Genomic DNA, 12,826 nt, shown 5'->3' on the forward strand with positions numbered 1-12,826 from the left:
CAAGAACTCTGCGCAAGATGGGATGCAGGTAAAGATCTCGATGCATGGTCCACAGGGTTGTCTTCTGTGCATACATAATGCCATTGTTCTGGTGCGGAGGATTGTCGGATGCATAGAACTGTGTTGTGGACATATAAAAGTGTTTCATCATATTATAAATGTACCCGAGCACCACCTTGCTGTCAATGTAGAACCTGATTGCATCCAATTTCAGATCCAGCTCCTCTCGGATGAGATCTGCCATCTCTACAGCAAGGACGGCGGCGCAGAGTTCAAGCCGCGGAGTAGTGGGGTTCGGACTGATGCGCTAATTTGGCTTTTCCCATAACAAGTCCTACTTCAGCTTTTCCATCCTCCTGAACTTCTCTCAGATAAGCGACGGCTCCTATCGCCTTGGTCGAGGCGTCCGAGAACACACACAGCTCTGGGTGCACAACCTTGATGAGCAAGGATGGTGTGTATGTGCGTGGCACATGTAGCTCTCATGAATCTCTCCAGGTGTCCCATTTCTTCAGCTTGTCTTCTGGGAGGGATGTATCCCAGTCAGATAGCTCCGAAGTAAGTTACCTAAGAAGGGCTCTTCCCTGGATCGTGACAGGTGCCAACAAACCCAGGGGATCAAAAACACTGTTGACAGTGGAGAGGACTCCCCGTCGGGTGAAGGGTTTGATAACAGTAGATGCAGAAAAGGTGAATGTATCTGACCTGATCTCCCATAGCAGGCCTAAGCTACGCTGCATGGGTGCTGTTTCTCCACTGAAATCTAGATCCTTGATGATTGGAACACAATCCTCAGGCCGGAAAGCTCCAATGACTGCTGGACTATTCGACACAAACTTATGCAAGCGGAGGTTTGATTCAGGGAGTGAAGCGAGTGATTGCCTCTGCTTCAGATGGCAAAGACACCAAGCCATCATCTACGTAGAAGTGTCTCTCCACAAACTTCACTGTGTCAGGTCCATACTTCTGGGCGCCTTAAGCAATAGCACTTTGCAGGGCATAAATGGCTACAGCAGGAGATGGCGAATTGCCAAAAACATGAACTCTCATGCGGTAGTCGACAACTGGCTTACTAAGGTTGTTATCCTTGTGCCACAAAACACGAGTTGCGATGGTTCTCATGTACCAAAAAACAATGAAACATTTGTTGGATGTCGGCTAGGACAGCTACTCTCTCCTTCCGAAAGCGTAGAAGGATGCCTAGCAGAGAATTGTTAAGGTCGGGACCTGTCAGAAGCACGTCATTCATAGAGGCAACACAACTTAAGTTATATCATTAGTTCCCCACCATTGTTTCTAACAAACACAATCACTTGCTCACCATCCTTTGTTTCACAATGTGGGAGGTGGAGCTGACGGACGGCATCCTCAGGACACTGGATATTGAACAGCGGTCCTGCAGCCATCTTGCCAACTGAGTGGAGGAGGCTCTCATCCCATTGGACAGTCCTGTAGAGCAGCTCCACCTCCTGAGCCATAACAAACACCAGTCCAGTTGAAGTACACTGGTACTGGCCTGGACCAGGACACCTGAACCTGTGGGACACATAAGGCTGAGTGACCACCTCAGACCCTGAGATGAAAAAGGTTCAACACTGGCTAAAACATTGTGTTCCTCCTGACCAGAGGTGGGTAGTAACGCGCTACATTTACTCCGTTACATTTACTTGAGTAACTTTTTGGATAAATTGTACTTCTAAGAGTAGTTTCAATGCAGCATACTTGTTACTTTTACTTGAGTATATTTCTTCAGAAGAAGCGGTACTTTTACTCCGTTACATTGAGCTTCATTCCGGTCGCTACTCGCTACTTTTTCTTATTGATCCAATGTGCGATCTGTTTGTTTATGTTTTAATCATAGAGGTTTTGGAGATACTTCCGAGCCTCTGTCACATGACTGCATTTCACCAATCAGATGTAGCCACTCGCGACGTTTGCCTTCGTTTAACCAATCAGACAGAGCCAGGCAGTCACATGACTGCACACAAAATCTCCGCGGTAAACAGGGCGGCCACTCCGCCTCACATTTGAGAAACTGTTAGTAAGTAGTAAATGATTAGGATGACGTCAGCCCTGGTATGTCGTGGATAATGTCCGTGAAGGCAAAGATATTCAATATAAATCGTCTTTGGTGAAGGTTCTCAGTCATCCAGGTCATCTTATTCTTCTTCCTCCCCATGTGACCCGTAGTCACATGACCACCCCTCCAGTTTCGGGGTGTGGTCATGTGACTTTGGTTTCACTAGAAACCAATAATAGGACCCCCCCCCCTGCACACACACCCTTTGTAAAAAAAAAAAAATGTCATTTAGGCTATTGTCTTAGTTGTTAAATGTTGTTCTTTGGCAATATCTGATTTTTTCATTGCTATTATATTTTTGTGTATTTGATTAGGCCTACATTTATGCGCTGATCATTAAACGAACAAATCAGAGGTTACTCAGCAGTTACTCAGTAGCCTACTTGAGTAGCTTTTTCACCAAGTACTTTCTACTCTTACTCAAGTAAATGTTTGAATGGCTACTTTTTACTTTTACTTGAGTAACATTATTCTAAAGTAACTATACTCTTACTTGAGTACAATTTTTGGCTACTCTACCCATCTCTGCTCCTGACTCAGCTGACTGAGAGCTGATTCAGCTGATGTTCCCTCAGACAGTCGACCATGAGACCGATGCTGCAGAGACACATCTGCTGTGGCTCAGGAGAAACTGGGAAGGAAGAGGAAGGTCCTTTGTTAAAAACTGTGTTGACTGAGTTTATTGCATGTTTACCTGTATGAGACTTGTGTAGATTTAGTTCCCAGTTCAGGTTTGAAGCTTAACTGCTGCAATTCAGAGAAAAACAATGTAAAACGGTTTATTTACAATTAAACATACATTGTGTTGAGTGAAGCCAACGGATTTGTTTCACACTCGTGAGTCACCTGAGGCACAGTAGACAGAGTCTGAGGGGATTGACAGTGTGACAATGTCAATGTAATAATTTACAGCCAGTCTACACGAGTGTTTTAGACTTGGAGAAGGCTTACAACCATGTGCACCTGGACACTCTGTGGGGGGTCCTCCGGGACTATGAGGTAACACGCTTGTTGCTACAAGCCATTCGGTCCATGTACAACCAAAAAGTGAGATGTGTCTGGATTCTCAGAAGAAAGCCAAACATATCTGCAGTGTAAGTTGAACTTAACCAAAGTTGTCCTTGGTCTCCAATCTTGTTCGTGATATTCATTGGAAGGATCTCAAGGCTTAGCCGAGAAGAGGAAAACAGGGATGAGAATAAGGACCTAAAAATCTGAGGCTTTGGTTTTCAGCCAGAAAACACTGCTTCTCTCTCTGGTTTGGGGGTGAGTTGCTGCCCCAAGTGAAGGAGTTGAGGTATCATGGGGTCTTGTGCATGGGTGAAGGTAGGATGTAGTGGGAGATCAACAGACGGATCGTTATATCTGGAACCCTCTACTTAACCTGCTACCACTGAGACCAGGCCCCGGAAAAGTGGAAGAACATGGATAGAATAGATTACTATTATTATTATGCAACTTGTCTAGTGCTGACTAAAACCACTCAACTATCTAAACTATGAGTTTGTTTCTACACTGAAGATCTCATTGTTGTTACCAGCACAGGAGATATTCTCTGAATATTTTCCCCTCGCTGAACCCTTACGTGTGTCTGGAAAATCAGGTTACAATGTTTTTCTCTCACCTTGAGCTTTGCGTTGTCCTTAAGCTTTAAACTGTCTTCATCAAACCTCTTCACCTTTGTGTCATCCTCAGACACCTTCATCTTTGAGCCATCCTCAGGGGGCTTCAGCTTGGACTCATCCTCAGTTTCCTTCAGCTTTGACTCATCCTCAGACCCCTTCAGCTCTGTGCTGTCCTCAGAGACCTTTGGCTTTGAGTCACCTGTTGAAAGAGAAGAAACAAGGAACATCTCAGAAATCAGTTGCTATTCTTCTCTTTATCATATGTCAGAAATAAACTCCACCTGACCATGTGGTTCATGCTGCTCTCTGTCAATAGTTCAATTTAGTTCAAAGATAGTTCAAAGACTAGGGGGCTCTAGTTTCGTGGACCAGGCGCAGTCTAGGCACAGCGCAGGTGCCCCGCGCCAACGGGGTGTGTCCAGGCGCACTTTGCAAGTTTCGTGCCCGGGGCTGCCCGTCGCAGGCCGCCGCAGGCACTCCCCTCGTCCCTCCGCGCAAGTGGGAAAGAGGGAGGAGAGAAGGCGTGGAGTGGGATTAACACAGCCGATCTTCACCAATCAAATGAGCTCCTCTCCTCACCTTTAACTGCACCGCGGGCGATGCGCACTGCAATTTTGTCATTTTATACTTTCGCCAGAGGCCAAACCTCTCCCAGGAGGAAACAGGTGTTTTTTTCTGAGATGAGAGATGCTGAGTATAGGCTATATACTCACTATCTGATGCCGAGGCTGTTTGTGGTTGGCTGAGAGAGATGATGGTTATTTATTTATTTTAGTTTTTCGTTAGTTTGCATCACAGTTTCAGCTATGTTAATTGAGTCAGGCTGAGTTTCCGTGACGGGACAATCTATATTGATATAAATTCACGTGTTGATTCCATTAGTTGCAATAAATAGTGTATGTTCTGATTATATATTGCATCTAAATGTGCCTGGAACTGTGGAAACCTGCCTGTGAGGTCTTGGTAACGTGTGTGCACTGCACACCGGTGAACCAATCTACCACTGCGCTGGCTGTAGGGGTTTCACCGAATAGTCGAATATTCGAATATTCGACTATCAAAACCACTATTCGACGCTGTGAGTCATAGTCGAGTAGGGATGGATAAGAATTTAGCGATTCCGATTCCATTATCGATATTGCTTATCGATTCGATTCCTTATCGATTCTCTTATCGATTCTCATTGGGTGAGGGAATAAAAGAGAAATGGGTTTGTTTGCATTAATGCAGTGGTTCCCAACCTTTTTTGGCTCATGACTCCTTTTGACATAACAAATTTCTGGTGACCCTCAATCAAGATGAGCAAGCTCAGATATTTGTATATGCTGCATTTTATTTGATCTTGATTTATATTCAAGAAAGTGAATGTATAAAGAATATAGGCTAGTTGTTTAAGATTGTGAAAAATAATAAGTTAAAAAAAAAAAATTAATCAATTACTCGACATTTAAGGCGATCCCATTTGAATTCCAGGCGACCCCACATGGGGTCCCAACCCCAAGGTTGAAAACACTGCATTAAAGCAGTACTAAAGAACTTTCAGTTTTGGTTGAGTTTGGCGGCACCTGTGGACCAAAGCGGTAGTGTTTTGCCTGAAGGAAGACTCCATTTCCCATGAACACTAGCGTGAAGCCCTGTAAATATCCTGCATTAAAATTAACAGAAGACATCAAAACTAAGTTTCTGTTTCCAGTGGATCATTTCAAAGTGAAAACACAAACATAATCCATTGCTAAAGTGCTGTTTTGCCTGTTCCCTCCTTGTTGTGACTCGCAAAAGTGAAAGTGAAAGTAAAGTGAGAGCCGGGTTCCTACCATGCTCCTCAAAGCTGCTTAGTGCCAGAGAAAGAGATACAGACCCCCTCAGGCCACGACAGAGGTGTCATTCAACTTGTTGTAAGTCAATGTATCATCACAAAAGTTATGAAAATATTTTATGAAGGTTGAAAAGTTACTTAGTGCTGCTTTAATGGCTCTAACATTAAAAAAGTAGACAGGACCGACCAGCCTGGACAGGTTAACACTAGACCGCTGTGGGGCAGCTGTGCTCACAGGAGGAATTTAACAATGTTTCCCGTACATGGTTTTTATGCATCTGTATCTTCTCACTATTGTTTTCATAACGTTCGTTTTTATGCGGAGTGAGCGAGTGAGCGAGCGAAAGAGAGAGAGAGCGCAAGAGAAAAGACACAGGGCGCACCGTTTCACGTGGCTACGAGCAAAACCTGAAACGAGGTGGTTGGAAATCAAGAGAGAAAAACACAAAGAATAGACATGTAGCCTGTTCAGGAGACATTGTCCTGTCCTCACGGCGTGAGGGAGGGAGGACCAGAGGGTGGCTCACAGGTTAGTGATGAGGAAACGTCACTGTCAGCTGCATCTGTCAGCTCCGCTCCACGCAGACACCTCACTAACTTTATTTTGGGAGAACAAACGGTGACACGTGGATATAAACACTAAGCACCCTCATTTATAATGAAGATTGATTTTAACGTAACGTCACGTAACGTCATTAATCAATTAATGCGCGGGTTTCTGAACCAAACGGAATCGATAAGGGAATCGTTAAAGCAGACACGCATACGACTCCAAGAATTGATCCAAGTTGGAACCGGTTCCGAAGAGGAACCGGTTTTCGATACCCATCCCTATAGTCAAGTATTCGCCTTTTCCTTTTTTTTCTTTTTTCAAAAGCCAGGTGCTGTAATAAAGCCGTGGAACGGCATCTACATTGATGCTCTACAGCAGATGTGCAGCAGGGGGCGCTGTGGGCATGTGTGAGACTAGTGTAGTACTTGTGGTTACCAGAATGCATTGCGGCCAGTGAAGCCAAAGCAGCTAAAAGCTGCTAAATCAAAGCAGCTAAAAGTTACCGTGGTAGCACTGGTCTGTTAATATGTCACTTTATTAAGTTTTAATATTTTTTCATGAGAGAAAGTAACCGTTTCGATCCTTAATGTGCGGTTAGTTTATCCAAATGACGCCTCTTTGGACATTTGCTCCGACTTTTTTCGGATCAGTGAAGCTCCGCCTGTGTGAGCAGCCACCCGGGAGCAGCGAGTCACCTTTCCCAGGCTGCAGAGCTGGTCGGCCGCCTGACGTCTGTCATCATCCCCGGAGAGAAAACGATCGCTGATTAACGTACCCGCAGGTTTTAGAGGGTTACCGCCGGCTAGTTAAATGATTTTTTAGGAGATAAATGTTGTTCTCATTGATGAAATCTAACAACTGTATCAGCAACATTAGTTTGAATGAAAAGTGAAGCTTCAGGTGTGTAATGGACAGAACAGCTGCGCTGTTACCCGGGGCTTTGTACAAAAATCACCACATTTACATCAATAAATAAATGTTTTACAATCAGTCAACATGACATCTTATTTCTAAATTCTATAGCATGTAACAATGACCGAAGGTGGATATAACTTAAGTTAGGCTATATGGCTATTTAGAGCGGAGGAGTGTCTGACGCAGCTCTGCTCTGCTTATGACTGGCAGATAAAAAAATATTTATTTTAGAACTTGTTGAAATGAATAGCAAATAATAGTGAGACTTCCTAATGTATAAAATATTAAATGCATGTCTTATTGCATGCTGCTTATCCACAATGGATGACAGCGAGTACATTGTGTATTTATAACAGAAGCAAACAGTGTGGTTATGGCTGGCAGCTGAGGTGCCATATGGATTTAGAAAAAAAAAAAATCTGGCGAATATTCGACTATTCGTCGACTATTGGGAAGTATTCGGCGAATACTAAAATCCAGTATTTGTCAATGCCCTAGCTGGCTGCGCTTCGCCTTGTGCCGAGAGTAGACCTGGTTGGAGCTGGTGGGCTTTCGGCGCACCCTCAGCGCAGCTCTTTGGCACGAAACCTTCACTGCGCCAAGCTGAATCTGTGACACCTCCCCCTGCTGCGCCGCCACACCCATCTTGGCGCACCGCAGTCTACCAAACTGCCAAACCAATAAGGATCTGCTGTTGTATCATGTTATATTGGACTGTCAAAAGAGACAAATTTTGATGAAGAGAATGTATTCTGAGGGTACCGGGGGCAGGACTAGCTAAGCTTTTGCTCCTGCTTTCCCTTTCGGCCATGTTGCTGTATTACTGATTTAACTAACATGTCTGAAATGAATGAATGAATAAATAAATAAACAGTCTTTCCTCTTCATCCAGAGACAGCAACTGGATTGCTCTGCAGCACTGGAAAGGGAGTTGATGGCCTGCTGCAGAGCTTGACCAATGAATTATTTACTTGACACCCGTTTTCTTTGTGACGATAACGAGACGATGACGAGATAAACATGGCTCTCTGATGGCAAAAACATGATGAGACGTGTGTGAGTTTTCGTTGACGAGACGAGAACGGACGTAAATGTTATTGGTAGGGCTGCGATTGCCTCTAAATTTCATATTGTGGATTGTTAATGCTCTGAGGTTTCACACGATTTATTAACGGCTCCGCAAAAATAGAACAATGTGCTGGGACACTGCTGAGACGAGCCGCGGTGCGCCCGGTGCTTGTGATTAGGCAGGCAGTGACCAGCTCCGGTGACCGCGGCGTTGACGGGTGGATGGTCAGACGTTCAAAATGCATGACATTTCTGCTTATTGTGCGTGTAATCTGTCAATTAAAACCTAAAAAGTGCAACGCTGCTGCATCCCATCCTTGTGTGGTCACGCCCACCACCTGGCATGCAACGCACATTCTGCTCAACACACCTGCCATCACTCAACGGGAAGATATATGGACGTATTTTAAATATAATCCAGCAGGAAAAAAAAAACTGAATGTACTACTGCTACCACTTGTGTGTAGGCTAATGCATAATCCTTAGACCATAAAGTATTTGCCTTTGGGTGGAAACATTGTATGTCTAAAACGATTCCTTTATTATTGTAATTATTGGTGGAAATAGCCGATCTACAAGCTTACAATGTGTTGCAATGTGTTGAATTTATAGATCTTCTATTTTCACATCTTATGTGTGACACTCTTGTATGCTGAAGTAGAGCATAAATTCATGAAAAAAATCAGTTGAAATATGTTGGAAAAAAGTTAAAGTTGAAATATGGAGATAAAAGGTTTCTGCCCAACAGCAATCTCCAATAGCCTACTTATTGAATTAATTTGTTAAAAGACTATACTTTTTTTGTTTACTAAAACTGGACTAAAACCTTTTTGAGTTTTCGTCAACTAAAACTTAACTAAAACCATCACATATAAAAATTACTAAAATTGACTATGACCAATAAACATTTTAGTTCAAAAGACTAAAACTAAGACTAAATCTAAAATGCCTGCCAAAAACAACACTGAGCTTGACCTCGGAACCCCAGATCCTTCAGGAGCCTCATTGTTTATCTGCCCACAAACCCTCTGCAGCCAACATCAACTGGGTAGACCTTGGTTTGTAAAAGTGGGCTATACAAATAAAATTGCCTTGCCTTGCCACAGGAAATAGTCCGTGAAAATAAAAACAATTGATGATTTCAAAGGAAAGATATGAAAGATTCATACACATCAAAACAGATATATCACTTCTTGCCTATGATGACCCTGTCAGTTGTCCTTTGTTTCATTTATTGTATTCAAGCCAAAAAAGAAAAAAACAATATGCAATTCATAAAACTACTGGAGGTGAAATGAGCCCAGATTCATATCAGACTGATGAGGAGGAGACAGAGGTTCAGTACTCACAGGTTTTGTGTCTGGAAGCTTTAATCACCTCTCCCTCACCGATCCTGTAGGAACAAACACAACAGAGTCTGAGGGAAATAATCAGATTTTGTTTGAGTTTGTTTTATTAAACCAAACTGTGATGATTCAGGATCAGATTCACCCATCTGAGTTTTAACTGATCCTGATCAATGTGTTAGTCAGTGACCTTTGGGATCAACCAGAGCTTTAGTCTCATGTTCAACGAGGTTACCATGGTGTCACCACGTTTACTAATGATCTGAACTGGTCCAGGTGGTGTTTAAAGGATTAGATCAAAGAAAATACAGAAGATGGCTAAGATCTAGAAAAGTAAAGCCACCGGAACCATGGGAAGTTCAGCATCTGATCAGTGTTGTCCTGATATTCCAGCTACTACAAATTATTCTGTATTTGACTCTTAAGCCGGGTTCAGACGACATGATTTCAGGATGATTTTGACATGATTTTTGGCTGACACATTTCCAGCGCTGTGGCCGATTATGAGCGCTGGGAAAGACAAACTGACGTGTAGTGTGACATAATTGACGAGCAGCAGTTTTACGCCTATGACGCCCCAACAGAAAGTCTAGCATGATAGAATCTTTTGAATTTTTTTGCCCAGTCTGACATCTCCTGCGACGTAAATTTTGATATCAACCAATAGGACGACAGAGCTCTGACACATTGTTTACACACAGTGAACATGTGCTTCATGTAGGCAATATAAGTGAATGGTTTGGGGAAAAAAAAAACATCCCTCAAATCTGAGGGGGCACGAGGGGGCAGTTTCTATGACGCCGCTGCCAGTTACTGTCAATTTGAGTGTCAACAATAAAACATACCAGCCTCAGCCATTAGCTATTATCACATGCTAGCACTGTCATGATACACTACAGCAATGCTAGCAGTTAGCTAACCAGTAAAGGCAACACACTGATAACATCAGTAACAGGAAGCTAGCACGTCTATTGTAGGCTACCTGTCACTAATGAGACCAGATGTGTAACATTATGTGCACGTAACAGAGGACCTCTCCTGGACAACAACATCACATCACTGGTCAATGAAAGCCAGCCCTGGTATTTATCATGTGTTCCTTCTACTGAGGAGACACTGAGACCTGCTGCATCACTGTGTGGTTTAGAAACTGAACCAACCAACTGAAAAACCCTGCAATGCAGGAAGAAAGGTCATTGGTGCCTCACTCCTGGTCATCTACACAGCACCTGCCAACATAATCTACATTGAGAATGACAACAGAGATGAGAGCAGCATGAACTGATCCATCCCTCTACTGACCTCAGAGTCTCCAGTCTACAGTCTGGACTCTCCACAAGAGCACAAAGATCCTTCAGGTCTGGATCCTGCAGGTTGTTTGCACTCAGGTCCAGGTCTCTCAGGTGGGATGGGTTGGACTTCAGAGCTGAGACCAGAGAAGAACAGCTGATCTCTGACAACCAGCATCTCTTCAATCTGAATGGAGAATAAAAGAAGAAGAGTTTGTTTTTACAGTGTCTCTGAACCTTTTTTCACATTTCCAAAACTCTTAAGTCAGTGAACCCAACATCACATCAGTCTGTGTGGACTGTAGGCTATGATCAATTCCACACACGCACACACACAAAGAGTCAGTGTGAGAGAAGAACAAGTGGAAACATGAGACAACAACTATTTCATATGTCCTTCATTCATTACATCAAAGTCAATGATTCAAGTTCTGAGTGAAGATCAATCAGGTTCAAAGATCTAAGATCTACAACAGTAACAGTCAGTGAACTGACCTCAGAGTCTCCAGTCTACAGTCTGGACTCTCCAGAAAACCACACAGATCCTTCACTCCTGAATCCTGTAGGGCGTTGACGCTCAGGTCCAGGTCTCTCAGGTGGGAGGGGTTGGCCTTCAGAGCTGAGGCCAGAGAAGAACAGCTGATCTCTAACAAGCTGCAGTTCTCCAATCTGAATAAAGAATAAAAGAAGATATACAGTGTCTCTTTTTTCAGTTCTTTTAAACCAGTCAACAGTTGATCAGATGTGTCGTGGATCATCATCATGTAGCCTTCTATGCATCATTCACATGTTCACAGATTCATCAGCTGCTGCTGTCAATATACAATCAATATCCGATCAATATCTGTTGGACTAAACACTGAGTAAAACTCTCTGACTGAAATGGATCAAAGGTTGAAGTTCTGTCACAGGTGGGAATAAGTAGTTTTTTAGCTTGATCCATTATTTGCTTATGAGTTTGATGTGCCCTTACTTTGTATATACAGTACATATATGTATTGCTTATGATGTGTTGGTGCCTGGTTTGTGTTTGCTTTTTCTTTGTTTCTTTTTCTAATCCATAGCTGGATCAAGTCAATCAGACTATCAGGTGCACCTGTGACAGACTACTCTTGGGATAGAGAGGAGCCCACTGCAGAGAGCTGCATTGATTAACACAGGTGTGTGTAGCAGTGAGGATACAGACAAAGGAAAATGGTGTGAGAGGAGACAGAGACTACATGCCATGCGGTCTGCTTGCATCTCCAGCTATCGTCTCTTTTCCTCCCGTGGTTTGTGACGAGGAAAATTATCACTTGTGAGTTATTTAATTTCCATGTAAACATTGCTAATGCTAAATTAACAGTAGACTATACAGTGTGGTATATTGATGGATTGATGTGTTGATGAGAAGAAGTGTTCACCGCTGACAAGTCTGAACTTAAACATAGATGAGGTGTTGAGTATCCCCACGACCCACAGAAAAAGAGTAAATGACAAAGAACACATTTCTCAGGGTACATTCCACAATATTACTCATTGTCCCATCCATTAGACTACAGATTTTAATGTTGTATGTTTACACGACAACGCTCACGGATGAAAACGGCAAAATATTAAAGCAGAAGTAAGCGGAATATTTGTGTTAATATATGTCTTAAATAGTTATATCTTCCGACGGCAATCACTTATATGAGTGTTTGGTCTGAAACGCGGGTCTGTCAGTCACTCTGCTCTGCTGTAAGCCGAGGAGAAAACTTCTTGTATACTTCCTTGTATCCTACAAGCTTTATCCAATGAGGAGAGAGAACGGCATGAAGGGCTGTGTGTGCAGCCAAGGGATGCGCGTCAATGTGGTGACGTAGGGACGAGGGCGGGGACTGCTAACTCCATCGGCTGACAAAAAGTTTTGTTTAGACATCAGTGGCGTTTTCGGGGCTTGAAAACGCAAACAAGTGAAACCACCCTCCGAGTGGAAATCATAAAAACGCTCCGCCGTTGCGTCCCCGTGTAAAGGGTGAAAACGCAAAACGTCTGCTCTGATTGCTACGACCTGTGGAGGGCACAGGAGGGCAGCATTACGATGGCCGACGTACAGCCTACCGGAAATCAAGAAGAAGAAGAAGAATACACAGGCGTGCGGACTTGGTGGTGC

General features: G+C 43.4%; 1 protein-coding gene across 1 annotated transcript in view; it reads right to left on the reverse strand.

Moving 5' to 3' along the window:
• Positions 1-858: 858 nt before the first annotated feature.
• Positions 859-12,826, reverse strand: part of LOC311003559 (protein NLRC3-like) — a gene marked incomplete at both ends in the record, with an annotated part of 385,386 nt that continues 373,418 nt past the window's right edge. The window contains 6 exons of the mRNA XM_083995326.1: positions 859-974; positions 1,322-1,536; positions 2,880-2,947; positions 3,705-3,904; positions 9,407-9,450; positions 10,706-10,879. Coding sequence (XP_083851452.1) covers positions 859-974; positions 1,322-1,536; positions 2,880-2,947; positions 3,705-3,904; positions 9,407-9,450; positions 10,706-10,879 — 817 coding nt within the window. The remainder of the gene's footprint in view (positions 975-1,321; positions 1,537-2,879; positions 2,948-3,704; positions 3,905-9,406; positions 9,451-10,705; positions 10,880-12,826) is intronic.

This window comes from Trachurus trachurus (assembly GCF_905171665.1).
Source record: "Trachurus trachurus genome assembly, chromosome: 20".
Lineage (NCBI taxonomy): Eukaryota > Metazoa > Chordata > Actinopteri > Carangiformes > Carangidae > Trachurus > Trachurus trachurus.